General features: G+C 38.1%; 1 protein-coding gene across 1 annotated transcript in view; it reads left to right on the forward strand.

Annotated features, from left to right (window-relative positions):
* Positions 1-4,087: 4,087 nt before the first annotated feature.
* Positions 4,088-18,765, forward strand: part of ADGRG7 (adhesion G protein-coupled receptor G7) — a 57,569-nt gene continuing 42,891 nt past the window's right edge. Inside the window, 1 exon segment of the mRNA XM_024759242.1 lies at positions 4,088-4,218. Within this exon segment, the coding sequence (XP_024615010.1) occupies positions 4,088-4,218 (131 nt within the window).

Genomic DNA, 18,765 nt, shown 5'->3' on the forward strand with positions numbered 1-18,765 from the left:
TCATAAATATGCAACATATACATTTTTGTGTATTAACATACTTTGCACCTATGTTTATTTCTATACTATTTATATATAAAATATACTTATTGAATATATATTATTAAAAATATATTTAAAATCCATGAGTTTGTATTGACATATACATCCAATTCCAATTCAATGCTATAGTTTTTTTTAAGACATAATGGAAATTATTTAGGTCAAGTATTAGAAATAAAAAGTAATATTGGGCTTCCCTGGTGGCGCAGTGGTTGGGGGTCCGCCTGCTGATGCAGGGGACGTGGGTTTGTGTCCCGGTCCGGGAGGATCCCACATGCTGCGGAGGGGCTGGGCCTGTGGGCCCTGGCCGCTGAGCCTGCGTGTCTGGAGCCTGTGCTCCGCAGTGGGAGAGGCCACAGCAGTGAGAGGCCTGCGTAGCGCAAAAAAAAAAAAGTAATATCATACACCTTCTTTGAAACACTTGTCTTTGTTGTAGTCAAAAGTTTTCCTCTTTTGGATAAGAAGTTCAGGACTGCATTTACACATTTTTCTGACAGCCACTTTCCCTGCAGGATATTGCTTCTTTCAGAATTGATTGCATGTAACTTTGTTTCTTTCTCCACATTTCTAATTACTTGTTTTGAAATTCTTATGGAAGTCAAGTTTCTCCCTTTCCACAGTTGTAACTCCCTTTTAGAGTAAGGAACTTGGCTCTGATTATTCTTAAATGTTTAGCTGTTTGATCATCCAGTATGTAACCAATCTTTGATCTTTACCCCCACCTCCACCCACATGTGGACACCTTTCTCTTCCTGCCTGGGGTATGACTCCCTATTCCAGGCTGCTACCCCATGTGGATACCCTTCTCACTAACTATGGCTCTGACTTCCCACACCAACCAGTCCACCCATGAAGATGTCTTCCTGACCCCTCTCGGTCTCTGAAGGACTGCCCTCCTCTCTCTGCTGTAGCTTTAATTTCCCACATGGGGCTATCTCTCATCTGGACACCTTCCTCACCCCTTGCTTCTGAAGCCTCATGCCAGGCTGCCTCTCCCTATCACTGGATGCCTTATTCACCCTGCTTGGGGTCTGACATCTCATGCCAGGCTCTCCCCCGCCTTTTGCCCTCCCCCATTGTGGATCCCCTCCTTACCCCGCTGGATTCTAAATCTGCGCTGGGCTTCCTCAACTATGACTTTAGGACTGAAATTTTCAGGAACAAAAGGCCTCAGATAGGTTGTTTAAAATATGAAGAAACAGAGATTCAAAAGCTTATGTAGCTTGTCCTGGGTCACAGAGCAAATGAGACAAAGTCAGTACAAATCCAGGCCTCCCTGAGTGTAAGCTATGTGAGAGCAGGGACCTTGCGTCTCTTGTTCACTGTTTTATCCCCAGCATGTAGCGTGACGTCTGCATGAGTAGAATGAATGAATAAATGAATTATTCCCTGTTTAGTTCTTTTCCTTTCCTTCTTTGTCATCTTAATATGTGTGTGTATATAAATTGATGACTTTATATATTTGTCTATAATCAATTGAAATTCATGCTGTTATATAAATGTCAACATCTAAATTTCTGTGCCTAGGGATTTCTTCTGTTTTATGAATTTCTAGAGTTCCTAGCTGGATAGTTGGCCTATAGATAAAGATATGAAAGCACTAAAAAGCTATGGCCACTGTAACATCCCAGAATTCCAGCACTTCTGTCAGGTGTGGAAGAAAAAATGTCTGAGCACCACCAAAGTCAGTTTTCAGTCACCAGTGTACAACCCCTTCAAAATATCTGGGGGCTTCCCTGGTGGCGCAGTGGTTGAGAGTCCACCTGCCGATGCAGGGGACACAGGTTCGTGCCCCGGTCCGGGAAGATCCCACATGCCGTGGAGCAGCTGGGCCCGTGAGCCATGGCCGCTGAGCCTGTGCATCCGGAGCCTGTGCTCCACAACGGGAGAGGCCCGTGTACCGCAAAACCATTACCACATGGCAAACATGAGCCCATGATCAGTGCCTACAGTCATACAGTTCAATTACGACCATTCTGCAGATATTCATGCAAGACAGTGTTTCCAAAGCATATTCCTAAGAATGCTATTTCTGAGAGATTCTTCTCGAGAAGAGGGTTCTGTGGTCAGATAATGCTGGCAACTTGATAATTCACGAGGTGTTTGAACATTGAAAGGCTCTGAGAAATCCTAGAATTGAAGAAAGCTGTTACCTTTATGTCACCTAGTGTCACCCAGATTTCCTTAACCACAGAGCTCCTGTTGAGAGCAATACCACCCAAGTCTCATTTCTTCATTCGTGCAGTGGGTAACAGTATCTGTTCCGTGGGGTTATTGTACATATTTATAAATGAGATACAGATATGTAAAGTGCATAGCATAGTGCTTGGTATTCTTTTTCTTACATTTGCTATTTATTGAAAATTATTCCCTTTATTATTGAAGAAGGAATAGATATATTTATTATTGTAATAATTGAAAAAATAATAAAGGCATAAGGTGAAAACTTCAAATCATAAAAGGGGTGTAAAATGAAAACTACATTTCTCATCAGATCCCTCAGATTCCCAAGAGGAATTTTTTAATGTACACTTCCAGACATTATCTGTGCATGTACATGTAGACATATCAGAAACAGATATTTTTTAATCTATTCACAGTAAATGAGATAATGGATTCACCTTCATCTGTTTTGTGTTTTGGCAGCATTGCCTCTGAGTTTTTCCATTTTGGGATACACTGGTATGTTTTTCTGAAACCCCTGGGTGAGGTAAAGTTTAGAGCCTATGTGTGTGTCCCCTGCAAGCTTTGTTTTGATGAAGTGAGTGTTGTAGAGAACGGGGAAAAATACATAGTTGTTTGGGGGTTGAAAAAATTCAGCTTAAATGTGTCCTCTTTTGTAAAACCTATCTGAATCTACCAGGAACAGAACTCTAACTGCGGAGGTGGATATGCATGCATTCATTCATTCTTGCAGTTGAGAGTGGAGAAGGGGTAGGGAAGAAGGACATGGGCCTCTGGGCAGGAGAGGGTCAGAGCTGCAGCTGCAGAGACACCAGCTGACAGTGACTCAGATGGTGGATTGGTTTGCTACAGCTGCTGTAACAAAGTACTACAGCTGAGTGGCTTAAACAACAGAAATTTCTTGTTAAGCAGTTCTGGAGATTAGAAGGCCCAAATCAAGGCATTTGACAGCATTGGTTCCTTCTGAGGCCTTGGAGGGAAGGATCTGTTCGCATCCTCTTTCCTTGGCTTGTAGACGGCTGTCTTCTCCCCATGTCTCTTCACATCCTCTTCTCTCTATCATATCTGTGTCCAGATTTCCTCTTTGTATAAGGACATCGGTCATATTGGGTTAGGAACAGCTCTAATGACCTCACTTTGACTTGATTACCTCCTGTAATGACGCTATCTCCAAATAAGGTCGTATTCTAGGTACTACTTCACCATATGAATTTTTAGGGGAGCACAGTTCAGCCCATAACAGATGGGCCGTAATGCTGGCTTCAGTGCTTTTCAAAATTCATGTGCCAGTAATGCCCACTCAACAACTGTAGCTGTCAAAGTATGGGCTTCTTAAAGATGTGCAAGTACTGGAATCATGCGTGGGCATCACTGTTTGACCTCAGTGGACAGCCTGGAGTGCCTGCTGGTCTACCTCTGCTAGAGCCTCCTAACAAAGCACAGGAAGCTGAAACATAGGTGATCCCCAGGTCCACTGTCTTCCTGACTTCTCTCTTTTTTTTTTTCTTTTTTGTTCCCTTCCCCACTTCCTTGCTTCTCAGGACATTTACACTTTGACCCGGTTAGCTATTCCCTCCCTTTCTCCTTTATTGCCCTGAGTTATCTTCCTTCCACGTAACCCCAATCACTTTTTTCATGTTCTCATTCAGTGAAGCATGAGGAAATTGCAAGCAGACTGTGTACCTTTTATTAGGTGATTTGAACTGCTTCCTGCATGATTAACCTCAAAAATCTTAAAAAATGAGGACATCTGACTGATAGAACCCTGAGAGAAGGAATTATTCTTTTTAGCAGAGTTTTTGATTAAAGTTCTTGGCTCAAGAAGAAAAGAAGCACAGTGGATTTGTGGTTTGGATTCCCCATGGCTTCCTGCCATGCGTATAACCTCAAGGTTCTGGTGGCCACTGTGTGTGGGCTGCTGACCGCCATCATTTGGGGATTGGGCATCTGGAAGAGTGTAATCAGGATCCAGAGAGGTAATGTCATCCTGCTGTGTTTAATTCAGAGCAAGAGAAGGTATTGAGCCTCGGTCCCTGCCACCTGATATACCAGTACTGGAAAGTGCCATGTCTAGGCTGAGACTGCCCACCATTTATGAAATATAAAAGACAAGGGTCAATTGATGGCTAGCATACGGTTGTATATACATGCGTGTAACATGCGTGTGTGTTAAGTGTGCAGGGTGACGAACAACAGTTGAATTGGCCTGTTCATGCTCTTTTAACACCTGACTGAATGAATAGCCGAGTAATAATTTAAATCATTAATAGCACATGTTTGGGCTTGTTTAGCTAAATCCAGGGAAGGAAAATAGTTATGGACACACACACACACACACACACACATTATTAAACATGCAGAATGAAATTTCATTTCAAGAAGAAAGTTTAGGAATGTTTTCATTAGGATTGTAAAAAAAATGATCTTATGTTTTGCACACAAAGTTCCCACTTTTCAGGTGTAGAAAACTAGTTAAAAATTAAGGTCATTTAGAGAACAATTTTCCTGGTTAGTCAACTATTTGTTAGTCACCTGCTATGTGGCAGAGCTGAGCCTGAGGAGCGGGGGTGAAGGTGGGCAATGGTGTGTAAACAATGATGTTAAAGGAAAGCCCCAGAAACTCAGAGACTTTCCATAATACTAATGCTGGTTCCTTTGTGCCATGGGGTTTTCCATAAAGGGATCCAAAACTGCATGTGCTGAGCACTCCCTTTTGTAAAAAAAAAAAAAAAAAAAAAAGAGACAGAGAGACAGTTTCTAATGAAACTGAGTAAGTAAGTGTAAATAATGACAGTCAGGAAAGGGCAGGAGAGATGGTCTGCCCCCAGAGAAGGTAACTGCAGAGGACAGAAGGTTGGGGGAGCACAAGCCATGCCTACAAAGATCCACTGTCAAGGACAAAAGGAGTCAAATATGTTGGCTGCAGATGGAGTGGTAGCTGAGAATAGATCTGGTTTTTCCCCAAAGAACATATTTAGAGAATACTGTATTAATAGGATTTAGAGAGTAAGCAAGAAAAAATTTATCAGAATAAAAACAGTAAAATTTAAACTTGGAGAAAATGTGGTTTTGTTTATTTAAGGTTTGTAGAATAATTTGAGGTTTAAAAAAATTATGAACTATAGGTTTCACCCTATTAAGGCTGCTAAATTTACAAGACCTTATTTAAAGGGTATACTTTTAAGAACCTTCCTTCCTTCCTTCCTTCCTTCCTTCCTTCCTTCCTTCTTTTCCTCCCTCCCTCCCTCCTTCCTTCCTCCCTTCTTCCCTCCTTTTCTTCCTTTACAAGACATCTACTTTTAAAGGGAAATTTGTGGTGAGTTATAAAGAACAGAGGTACGATAGAACCATTAAAACAAGGACCAAAGTACAAAAACACTGTAAGGAAGAGGACAAGTTTGGGGATAGAAAGTAAGTGAAAATCAAAGGCTAGAAGGAGTTGCTAAAAATAAATACAAAACATATCCCTGTGTTTCCTGAGGGCTAAGGCCCCAAACGCACGATAATAAATAATAAAGAACCCATGTTTAACAATAAAAGCATACCAGCTCCTCAGAAAGGATGAACGTTTCCTTGCTCTAGCTGGTTTCTTTTGAAGTGGCTCTGAGGGACATCCCTCAGTTTTTGGGTAAACCCAGTGGAAAAGGAGGGGGTTATTGGTACCATCTAAAGAGAAAGATTGAAGGACCGGTATTGTTCGCTGTTACTGTTTTGCTTTGTGCACTGCATTCAGACTTTGTCTTAGTTGGTAAATTCTGACTTCTCCACTTCACTCCCTTCCTCTCCAGTCATTCTCCTCCTCCTCTTTCCATCCCGTCTCATCCCATCTCATGGAAGTATTGAACGCTCTCACTTTAGTCCCTTTACCTGGGCATAGAGATGAATTGTTTTTAAACTTATTTTTTAAGGGGAGGGTCATGGATATCTCTGAGAAACCGATGAAAACTATGAATGTCTTACTCAGGAAAAATATACATATACACATACAATTTGGGGTAAATTAATTTTACTGCCTTCAAAATTTATTTTCAATATAAACAGAATATATATATATCTATGGTTTAGGTTTAACATATTTATATAAACAAGTTATATCTCTCTCACTTTTATTTTCTATGAAAAAGTAATGGCCTCTGTGTAGAAAAAGTACAAAAAAATTTAAATTCTGCCGTAAGTAGATTTCAATTAGAAGTCACTGTTGTTTGGCTATAGAGTGACAATGTGGCTATATGTATACTATTTATATGTTTCATTTTTATAAAACTTACTGTTAATTTTTTTTTTTACTGTATTCTAGGTACTGTGCTAAAAAACTTCACATACCTTCCCTCATTTAATCCTGACAACTGTCTCTGAGGCAGTTATTAATATACCCATGTTACAGTTGCTTGGCTTTCATTTTATTCAATTACATACTCCCCCAAGAGGCAAACTTGAAAATAAATCAAACTCATGTGACTGTTCCTGGAGGGCAGGTTGCATTTTGGGGTTTAAAAAAAGTCCAGAGAAGTCTTTCCAAGATGGAGGAAGCTGGGTTTTAGGCAGCTGTACTTTTATTCAATTTTAATCCTGTTGTTGTAAATCTCTGTTCTGTAGCTTTACCAGTCTCCCTTCTTGCTTCTTCATATAATCACTCTTTAAATCAAGAAAATAATTTCTATGAAAGGGAAGGGATTTTTTTGAGGAAGAAATTTTGTTTTGTAATTGGCTGAGGGGCATGCATTATTTTAACATCAGAATCAGTGATGTTTAAGTTGATGATCCCGTTTTACAAGTCACTTTCTTAAAAGATTCTCTCTTTTTTAAAATTCATCAATTTTTGGTTGCATTGTGTCTTCGTTGCTGTGCGGGCTTTCTCTAGTTGTGGCGAGCTGGGGCTACTCTTTTTTTTTTTTTTTTATGTCTTCCCTCTTGTGTCTCCCTCCCTCCCACCCTCCCTATCCCACCCCACTAGGTGGTCACAAAGCACCCAGCTGATCTCCATGTGCTATGCGGCTGCTTCCCGCTAGTTATCTATTTTACGTTTGGTAGTATATATATGTCGCTACCACTCTCTCACTTTGTCCCAGCTTACCCTTCCCCCTCCCCGTGTCCTCAAGTCCATTCTCTAGTAGGTCTGTGTCTTTATTCCCATCTTGCCCCTAGGTCCTTCATGACGAATTTTTGTTGTTGTTGTTTTTGTTGTGGTGGTGCGTGGGCTTCTCATTGTGGTAGCTTCTCTTGTTGCGAAGCACAGGTTCTAGGCGTGTGGGCTTCAGTAGCTGTGGTGCACGGGCTTAGTTGCTCCGCGGCATGTGGGATCTTCCCGGACCAGGGATCGAACCCGTGGCGTCTGCGTTGGCAGGCGGATTCTTAACCACTGCACCACCAGGGAAGTCCTACAAGTCACTTTCTTAAATTAAGAGACTAGGACCTTGGTTTAGTGAATTTTTCCTTGATTTTCAGGTACTAGATATTTTTACTTGACATTCTGAATTCAACCCCACCCACAAGTTTATTTTTTATTTTTATTTTTTCAGTACGCGGGCCTCTCACTGTTGTGGCCTCTCCCGTTGCGGAGCACAGGCTCCGGACGCGCAGGCTCAGTGGCCATGGCTCACGGGCCCAGCTGCTCCGTGGCATGTGGGATCCTCCTGGACCGGGGCACGAACCTGTGTCCCCTGCATCAGCAGGCGGACTTTCAACCACTGCGCCACCAGGGAAGCCCACCCACAGGGTTTTGATAACACATGTTACTGAAGAACATCTGGTGTAGAGTGTGTACATGAGAGTTGGGGAAAAATACATGAGTAGGGGAAAAAAAGCCGTGCAGCCAGATTGCCTGGTTCTTACTGTGTAAACTGGAGCAAGTTACTCAACATTTCTGTATTGTGGTTTTCCTATTATTAATAATAAATCCTATCTGTTGTGAGAATTAGTTAATATGTTTACAGGTTTAAGATGATACCTAGTACACTGTAAGCACTCAATAAATGTTAGCTACTATTTTTCATTTATGTATTTTTTGATAATTTAGTGCATAGTTTTCTCCACTCCCTGAAATATACCTTGAAAAGATGCCGTTGATCTAGTTTGGACCTTTGGATTGAAACTCAACCTATCAAACTGAAAGTCTACAGTAGGTTTAATCATAAATTTCAACTGATTAGCTCAAAATAGAAACAGGAACAGTTCTAAGAACTGCCATATCTCCCTGCATTTGTTTTTCAATATTTATAATTACTAGACCATTGGGGAAATTTTTATTAAAACATTTAAGCAGTTTATTGGAATATGTAACCAGGTTGTTAACATTGAACAACCTTCACCTTAAGTAAAGTCTATACTTTACGTATTTTATTTAAGTTTTTAAGTTTTTTTCCCATCATGGAATAAACTTTCATAAACATTGTCCTCTCATTTAAGAATAAACTTTATCCTCACCCAGATATTTCAAATTCCTGGTCTGGGAAAAATGACAGATCCCTGGATCTTTAAACCCCTAAGGACTCCGAGCTAGGCACTAGAGTTTCCTGATGGAATTTCTTTGACTAAGGAAAGATATTTTTTATTCCCCCACTTAAACTAGACTTTTCAAAACAGATTCTAATTTTATCTAGTTTAGGAGAAGAAATTTAATTCATGTTTTCTATTTGGAATTTCAAATATTTTCTGCTACTTTTTCAAGCAGCATGAAATGTGAGTGTCACATATGTTCTGCACTTAATTTTCCATGATGTGTAGTAAAGGTGTTAAAAAAGGGCTGGTATTCCTCAAAGTATTATTTATTACAATTTAAAAGAATATAAGGAATTATTATTATTATCACACTGGTGTTATAAAAGAAAAATACTACTATTAAGTATGTTCCAGTGTATGGACTCTCAAATAAAATGAAGCTGATGCTCACTCTTCCTGTTATCCCTGTGGTAAAGGCAGGCACTGTGAGGAGGGACCAGGAGCAGTTGATTACTAATCAAGAGATCAGAATTCTAGTCCCCACTCAGTTACCAACCAGCTACTGCTCTGGAAAGAGTTACTATTAATGGAGAATGTACTCTTTGCATAGAATGAGAAAGTTGGGCTAATGAAGAGCTACTGTCACTTTTATGAGACCATAACTCTAAAAACCTAGTTATAGGATATAAACAAGGCACATAATCTTTCTGGATCTGACTTTCTTGACTTAAAACAGAGAGGCTTAAAAATACTAATACTACTTTTGCTATATTTTGTGGGTAATTTAGTTATTTCAGATGATAGGGTCTTGAACTGGGGAGCACAAGGTGTGAAAATGTGATTATGATTCAAGAGTGGATAGCTCAACCAAAACGTAAATGGAAAAGAAGCCAATGAGCAAAATTTGGGGGGTACCTTCTATGTATCTGGCATTGTGCTAGGACCTGGAGATATAAACCATAGCCCTTATCTAAAGGGAGTCAAAATACTCATTAAGTATAAGGACCGACTCTTGACTAGTGGCAAAAAGGCAGGCTGAATAGACATGGATAGGTGCCCTTCCTACTTACAAACACATAGAAATTATGAATAAAATATAAAAATAATTCAAATGTATAGCAGGCTTTCTTTCTTGAAGGGAAATTCCAGGTGGCAGAAACAAAGAGAAAAGTCAATACCATAATGGTGAGGCAGTGGCATAAGCCACAGAGGCTGGGGGTTGTGGCTTCAATGCACACATGGACACAGGAAGCATGACTTCTATTCCTGTGTCAAGTGGGAAAGCTGGACCTGAGCCACGGGGATAACCCCTAAAGCCTCTAAAAGTTGCCTCAACCATGAAAAGGTTAGAAAAGTTCTGCGCTAACCCAGAGAAGTATTAAATAACTCTATCATCTGTTCAGGGACATGAGTAGGAAAAGAAAAGTCACCACAAGTAATTGAAACCCCAGGCTACAGAATCTGAATTTGTCCTACCTTCAGTGCAGAAACCCCCAGTGAGACATTATCCCGAAACTAGTTTAAGACTACTACTGATGGTATCCCAAGATAATAACAGAAGTGCTGCAAAATTTCCCTGTAGAAATATTTTCACAAATAGGATCCATAAAAGTCTCAGCAGTAAGTAAGATAAAGGTGAGTTTACAGCCCAAAATTACAAATGAACCACGATGTTGGAGAGACATTAAATGCAGCCAATAGGATTAACTTTTCCTGAACTGGATATAACAGAACAACCTGAAAGAGAATATAAAGTATTTAAAAAATGATTTACAAGTTAGAAATACAGGAGGAAAAATCACAATAAAAGAAAAAGTTTGTACTTTTTTAAAAGGATAAAAGAATTTGAAAAAGAACCAAATAGTATTTCTTGAATGAAAAATATAGTAATAATAAAAAAAATGAATGAGTAGACTTAAAGGGAGATTAGAAATCATTAGAGAAGTACAGAAATGGAAGACTTGAAGAAATTACCTATAATGTAATGTAACAATATAAAGAGATGTTAACTTTGAAATATGATTAGGAAACTTGAAATATATAAGGCTAAATTTCAACAGGGTCTACCAGAAATTCCAGAAGAATAGAATAGAGAGAATATGGGAGAGGCAACATTGGAAGAAATAAAGACTAAGAATTTACTTGAAGAATGACTGAGTCTCAAGCAGGGAAAACAAAAATAAATCCACATCATGGTAAAATTGCAGAACATCAGATAAAGAAAACTTAAAAAGGAATAACAGTTAGATCAAGAAAAACTTCTCATTAACAGCAACAAATTCTAGAAGACAGTGGGGTAATATCCTCAAAGTGCTGTCAACCCAGAATTGCATACCTTATCAAACTGACAAGGGCAAGGGCAAAATAAAAGCCTTTTCAGGTCAACCTTGGAGAATCTGTCACTCATAGACCCTAACTGAAAGAAAGATTAAATCATATACTTCAGAAATCAATAAATTGAACCTAGAAGGAATAAATATAATCTATCAGGGCAAACAAACTGACAAACTTTTTGGTAGATTTAAATAGTGATAGATTGCTTTCTACATCTTAAAAGGCTAACGTTACAGGAGATTTAAAAACAAGGTGGCACTAAAATACAGTTGGCCCTCTATATCCATGGGTTCACATCTGCAGATATGAAGGGATGGCTGAATGTACTATGTCATTTTATAAAAGGAACTTTGAGTGTCCGTGGATTTTGGTGTCTGTGGAGGTCCTGGAACCAATTTCCTGCAGATGCTGAGGGGCAACTGTACTAGAAAACAATGAAAGAAAGAAAGAAAATAATACCATTGAAGGCATCAAAGTAGGGGGGAAAACATGAAATAAGATAGTAGAAATAATAAACACAACAAATTTAAGTACTTTAAACTCATCTGTTTAAGGAAAGGTATTGTCGTATTGGATATCATTGAAGCAAAACAAAATGTAACCCCTGCTGTTTATAAGAAACACAGAACATTGAATGACACAAAAAGATGAAAAGCAAATGATGATAAAACCAATTCCAGGCAAATACTATTCAAAGCAAAAGAAAGCTGAGTTAGCAACATTAATATCAGAAAACCAGAACTTAGGCAAAAAATACTATGAGAATGAGAGTTTTATTACTCAAAGATAGAAGTAATTCAACAAGGAATAATCAATAATCCTGTGCCTGTATGCATCAAATAACACAGGCTCAGAATATATAAAGCAAAATAGGGCAGAATTATACAGATAAATACACAACTTTACACTCGGGGTGGTTGAGTCTAATGCTTTCCTGTAAGAAACTGATAGGTCAAGCAGTGAAAATCAGTAAGGATTCAGAAATTTGAAAAACATAACTAACAAACAGGACTTAGTGGATTTATAAATTCGAATTGCCACAGAAAATAGAGAGTATATATTATTTTCAGAAGAAGTCTTAGTGAGTACCAAAGAATGAATCCTATAGATTATGTTCTGTGAATACAATACAATACAATTAGAAGGCAGTGCATAAAATAACCAAGAAAATTCTAATAGATGTATAAAAAATTGTTTTAAATAATTCAAAGAAGACATCAAATGAAAATTACAAAATATTTAAAAATTCAGGGGAAACAGTCTATATCACAACTTGTGGCACATCTAAAAATATAGTTAGAATGACATTTATAGCTTTATGTACATATTAAAAAACCAGAGTGAAAATTAGTGATTTAAGGATTCTAACTTTAGAAGTTAAAAAAGTAAAGACTAAATTCTAAGGAAGTATGTCTGGCAGTCATAAAAATAAGGACAAATTAATGGAATGGAAATCAAAGAAAAAAGAGCGGAGATCAGCAAAACCAAAAGCTAGTTTTTTGAAAAGATGAATTTAAATAGATACATTTCCAGCGAGATTCATTAAGACAAAAAAAAAAAAAAGGCATAATTAAGCAACATATACGAAAATAAAAGGGTCGCGACCCTTTAAGCAAAACACTACTTCTCTGTGAGGCCAAGGGGACATGCCCACGCAGAGCCAGCATCTCCTCCTACGCATGGGTCCTCAGAAGCCCTGCTCCGCCTCCCGGAACTGTGCCTGCCTTTCCCACTCATCGTCTGGAGGGTCAGCCAGGCTGCCTGTGCTTCCCTGACCACGAGGGGTGGCTGTTCACAGTGTGTTGTGAAAAGAGCTTGAGGTATGGGCTGGGGTGTCTGCGTGTGTGAGCGCAGGGCCCCTTGAGTGTGTGACAAGACGGAGATGGAGAGAGAAGGGGCAGCTGCGGGCCTCTCACCTTCTGACATAGGGCTTTGAGGAACCCATGATTTCTAAATTCAGACTTGGATTTTCAGGTCCTTATGAAGATATGTTTATTATAGCATTAGAGTTTTGCGTTTACTTTTATGTAAATGGTAGATCGGTCTTTATTGCACGTTGTCCCAGACCCTGCATATGGTTACGTTGCTGGTGAAAATATCGATACAAATTAGTACAACCCCTGTGGGGCAAGATGGTAATAACTGTCAAGAAGACGAATGTGTATTCTTTGGCTCAGAAATTCCATTTCTGGAAATAAATTCTACAGATGAATTTGTACAATGGCAAAATGAAATGTGTAGAATGCAATTTTGAAGCAACAATTGAAAACAATACAAGTGTCATCAATAAATGGTTAGTTAAATTAGGGCACAATCACACAATGGAATATAATGCAGCTGTAAAAGAAGATGTGGAAGTTCTCTTGTGAACTGCTGTGAAAAGATTTTTTGACATCCATTAAGTGCGAGAGCAAGCTACAGAAAAGAGAGGGAGAAAATAAGACTATAGATTCATATTTGCTTATTCTTGTGAAAAGAAAGATTGGAAAAAATGAATAGAAATTATTTGTGTATATTTGGGGATGGGAACAAATGTTATTTTCAACTTTGAATATATTACCTATTAAAATATATTAAAAAAATAAGACAGGGCTTCCCTGGTGGTGCAGTGGTTGGGAGTCCACCTGCCGATGCAGGGGATGCGGGTTCGTGCCCCGGAACAACAGTAACTAATGAGGAAAAACATAAGCAAATACCATGGAAAACCTTATCCTAGCTAGTATAAAACTTCGGTCAAGTGACAATTTTCTTTAAAAAATGTAAATGACCAAAATTTACTCCAAAAGGAGGGGAAAATACCTAGATAGAACAGTAACCATTAAAATAGTTATCAGTATTTTTTTTTAAATGCTACATACTGATTATCTTAGACATACAGTAGTATAAAATGTGATGGGAACGATAATTTCAAAATAGTGTTACTTCTAGGTAGGCAGGTAAAGGAATATTAATAGAAAGGAATTCAAAGGATTTCAGCTCTTTCTAGTTTCATTGCTCATTAAGAAAAAAATATCTGAAGCAAATCTGAGAGAAAGTTGCTATCTATTAAAACTGGTGTGGGTAGTTGGGGGTGTTTTATTATTTTCCATACCTCGTGTATTTGAAGTATTTTATAATTTAAGAAGATTTGTATATTTCATTGGTCACATAGAGAAGTTTGTCACACAACAGTTACCATTAAATCTCTCTTGCTAGAATGTAAGCACTTTGAGATCAGGATCCATATCTTATTTTTTTTTAAACTAATTATTTTTAGACCAGTTTTAGGTTTACAGAAAAATTAAGCAGAAAGTACGGAGAGTTCCTATTTACTCTCTCTCTCATCACTCCTCCCCCTGTATAGTTTCCCTTGTCATCAGTATCTTACACTTGTATGTTGCTTTTGTTACAATGGACAAGCCAATATTGATACATTATTATTAATTAAAATACATAGTTTATATTATGGTTCACTGTGTTGTACAGTTCTATGGATTTTGACAAATACGTAATGATGTATATTCACTGTTACAGGACCATACAGAATAGTTAATTGCCCTAAAAATCTACCACACTTCACCTGTTCATCCCTCCCTTCCCCAACCCCTGATGTTTTTACTCTCTCTATAGTTTTGCTTTTCCAGACTGACATATTTGGAATCATACAGTATGTAGCCTTTTCAGACTGGCTCCTTTCACTTAGCTAAATATATTTAAGATTCCTCTATATCTTTTGGGGGCTTCATAGCTCATTTCTTTTTATGGCTGAATAATATCCCATTGTATAGATATATTGAATATACAGGGTTTTTTTTAATCCATTCACCTATTAAAGGTCATCTTGCTTCCAGTTTTTGGTGATTATATATGCAGCTGCTGTAAACGTACAGGTGCAGCTTTTAGTGTGGGCACAAGGTTTTACTTATTTGGGTGAATGCCTAGGAGCATCCTAGAGTTTGCAATATACATTTACGATTACTTTCTATTAACAGTATATGGCCTCATGTGTGATGCCAGTACCTTATAGCAGAGTATTCCCAATTCCTCCTTCTCTTTCCTTATAACATTTTTTTGGTCATTCATTTCATTTATCCATAAGCTATAATCACCTCATATATCATTATTATTATTATTTTGAACAAATTTATCTGTTAGGTCAATTAAGAATAAAAAACTAAAAGATTGTATTTTACCTTCATTTATTCCTTCTCTAATGCTCTTCTCATGTAGATCTAAGTTTCTGACCTATATCATTCCCTTCTTTCTGATTAACTTCCTTTAACATTTCGTACAAGACAGAAATGGTGACAAACTACTGCTGACAAACTCCCTCAATTTTTCTTTGTCTGAGAATGTCTTTATTTCTCCTTTACTTTTAAAGGATAATTCCTTGGATACAGAATTCTTTGTTGTTTTTCATTCAACACTAAATATTTCACTCTATTCTCTTTTTCTTGCATGATTTCTGAGAATTCCAGTATAATTCTTATACTTGTTTCTCCATAGGTATTTTTTCCCCCTTTTGGCTTCTTTTGAAATGATCTTTTTGTCTTTGATTTTCTGCAGTTTGAATAGGATATGCCTAAGTGTAGGGGTTTTTTTTTTGTTGTTTGTTTGTTTTTAAATATTTATCCTGGTTAGTGTTCTCTGACTCTGAGATTCCTGAATCTGTGATTTGGTGTCTGTCATTTATTCTGGAATATTCTCAGGTACTAAAACTTCAAATGTTTTTTTCTGTTCCTTTTCCCTTTTCCTCTCCTTCCAGTATTCCCATAACGCAGGGGTCCCCAACCCCCAGGCCAAAGACCGGTACCAGTTTGCGGCCTGTTAGGAACCAGGCCACACAGCAGGAGGTGAGTGGCGGGTGAGCGAGTGAAGCTTCATCTGCTGTCCCCCCATGCTCCGCATCGCTCGCATTACCGCCTGAACCGTCACCCCCCACCCCCTGTTCATGGAAAAATTGTCTTCCAAGAAACTGGTTCCTGGTGAAAGGGTTGGGGGGACTGCTGCCATAAAGTATATGTTATACCTTTGTTCCCACAGTTCTTGCATATTCTGTTACATTTTTATTTTTTCCTCTTTACTTTTTAGTTTGGGAAGTTTCTACTGACATTTCTTCAAGTTCACTGATTCTTTTCTTGGCCATGTCCAGTCTACTGATGGACCCATCAAAGACATTCTTCATTTCTGTTACAGTGCTTTTAGATTCTAGCATTTTTTAAAAACATCTTTATTGGAGTATAACTGCTTTACAATGGTGTGTTAGTTTCTGCTTTATAACAAAGTGAATCAGCTATACGTATACATATATCCCCATATCTCCTCCCTCTTGCATCTCCCTCCCACCCTCCCTATCCCACCCCTCTAGGTGGTCACAAAGCACAGAGCTGATCTCCCTGTGCTATGTGGCTGCTTCCCACTATCTAGCATTTCTTTTGATTCTTGCTTAGAGTTTCCATCTCTCTGCTTGTATTACCCCCTTGTACTTAAAGACTGTCCACTTTTTTAAAGCTCTTAGCATATTAATCATAATTATCTTAAATTCCTGGTCTGATAATTCTAAAATCTCTGCCATCTATAAATATGGTTCTGATTGTTGGCTTATCTCTTCAGGCTGTTTTTTGCCTTTCAGCATGCCCTGTAATTTTTAATTGAAAATCAGATATGATGTATTAGGTAAAAGGAATTGAGGAGAAGACAGTGGTCTATGATGCAGGAAGCAGACCCTCACACAACACCAAATCCGCTGGAGCCTTCATCTTGGACTTCCCAGCCTCCAGAACTGTCAGGCATGATCCACTGCTACAGGCAGTAGCACCATCTCTGATTACCAATAATAATAAGAAGGAGGAGAACTACAATCCTGCAGCCTGTGGAACAAAAACCACATTCACAGAAAGATAGACAAGATGAAAAGGCAGAGGGCTATGTACGAGATTAAGGAACAAGATAAACCCCCAGAAAAACAGCTAAATGAAGTGGAGATAGTCAACCTTCCAAAGGGTCTCAAATCAAGCCTCAGTAAATTTTAAAAAATTGAAGTCATATCAAGCATCTTTTTTGATAATGCTATGAGATTAGAAATCAGTTACAGGGAAAAAAACACAAACTCATGGAGGCTAAACAATACGTTACTAAATAGTCAAGAGATCACTGAAGAAATCAAAGAGGAAGTCAAAAAATACCTAGAGAAAAATAACAATGAAAACACGATGATCCAAAACCTATGGGATGCAGCAAAAGCAGTTCTAACAGGGAAGTTTATAGCTATAGAAGCCTACCTCAAGAAACAAGAAAAATCTCAAATAAACAATCTAACCTTACACCTAAAGGGCTAGAGAAAGAAGAACAAACAAAACCCAAAGTTAGCAGAAGGAAAGAAATCATAAAGATCAGAGCAGAAATAAATGAAATAGAGACAAAGAAAACAATAGCAAAGATCAATAACTCTAAAAGCTGGTTCTTGGAGAAGATAAACAAAACTGATAAACCATTAGCCAGACTCATCAAGAAAAAGAGGGAGCGGACTCAAATCAATAAAATTAGAAATGAAAAAGTACAAGTTACAACAGGCACCACAGAAATACGAAGCATCCTAAGAGACTACTACACGCAACTCTACGCCAATAAAATGGACAATCTGGAAGAAATGGACAAATTCTTAGAAAGGTATAACCTTCCAAGACTGAAGCAGGAAGAAATAAAAAATATGAACAGGCCAATCACAAGTAATGAAATGGAAACTGTGATTAAAAATCTTCCAGCAAACAAAAGTCCAGGACCAGATGGCTTCACAGGTGAATTCTATCAAACATTTAAGGAAGAGCTAACACCCATTCTTCTCAAACTCTTCCAAAAAATTATGGAGGAAGGAATACTCCCAAACTCATTCTATGAGGCTACCATCACCCTGATCCGAAAACCAGGCTAAGATACTACAAAAAAAGAAAATTACAGACCAATATCACTGATGAATATAGATGCAAAAATCCTCAACAAAATACTAGGAAACAGAATCCAACAACATAGTAAAAGGATCATACACCATGATCAAGGGGGATTTATCCCAGGGATGCAAGGATTCTTCAATATTCACAAATCAATCAATGTGATACACCATATTAACAAATTGAAGAATAAAAACCATATGATTATCTCAATAGATGCAGAAAAAGCTTTTGAGAAAATTCAACACCCATTTATGATAAAAACTCTCCAGAAAGTGGGCATCGAGGGAACCTACGTCAAAGTAATAAAGGCCATATATGACAAACCCACAGCAAACATCATTCTCAATGGTGAAAAACTGAAAGCATTTCCTCTAAGATCAGGAACAAGACAAGGATGTCCACTCTTGCCACTATATTATTCAACATAGTTTTGGAAGTCCTAGCCACGGCACTCAGAGAAGAAAAAGAAATAAAAAGAATACAAATTGGAAAAGAAGAAGTAAAACTCTCACTGTTTGCAGATGACATGATACTATACATAGAGCATCTGAAAGATGCCACCAGAAAACTACTAGAACTAATCAATGAATTTGGTAAAGTTTCAGGATACAAAATTAATGCACAGAAATCTCTTGCATTCCTATACACTAATGATGAAAAATCAGAAAGAGAAATTAAGGAAACACTTCCGTTTACTACTGCAACAAAATGAATAAAATACCTAGGAACAAACCTACCTAGGGAGACAAAAGACCTGTATGCAGAAAACTATAAGACACTGATGAAAGAAATTAGAGATGATACCAACAGATGGAGAGATATACCATGTTCTTGGATT

The sequence above is a fragment of the Neophocaena asiaeorientalis genome, unplaced genomic scaffold (genome assembly GCF_003031525.2).
Source record: "Neophocaena asiaeorientalis asiaeorientalis breed wild unplaced genomic scaffold, Neophocaena_asiaeorientalis_V1.1 scaffold197, whole genome shotgun sequence".
Lineage (NCBI taxonomy): Eukaryota > Metazoa > Chordata > Mammalia > Artiodactyla > Phocoenidae > Neophocaena > Neophocaena asiaeorientalis.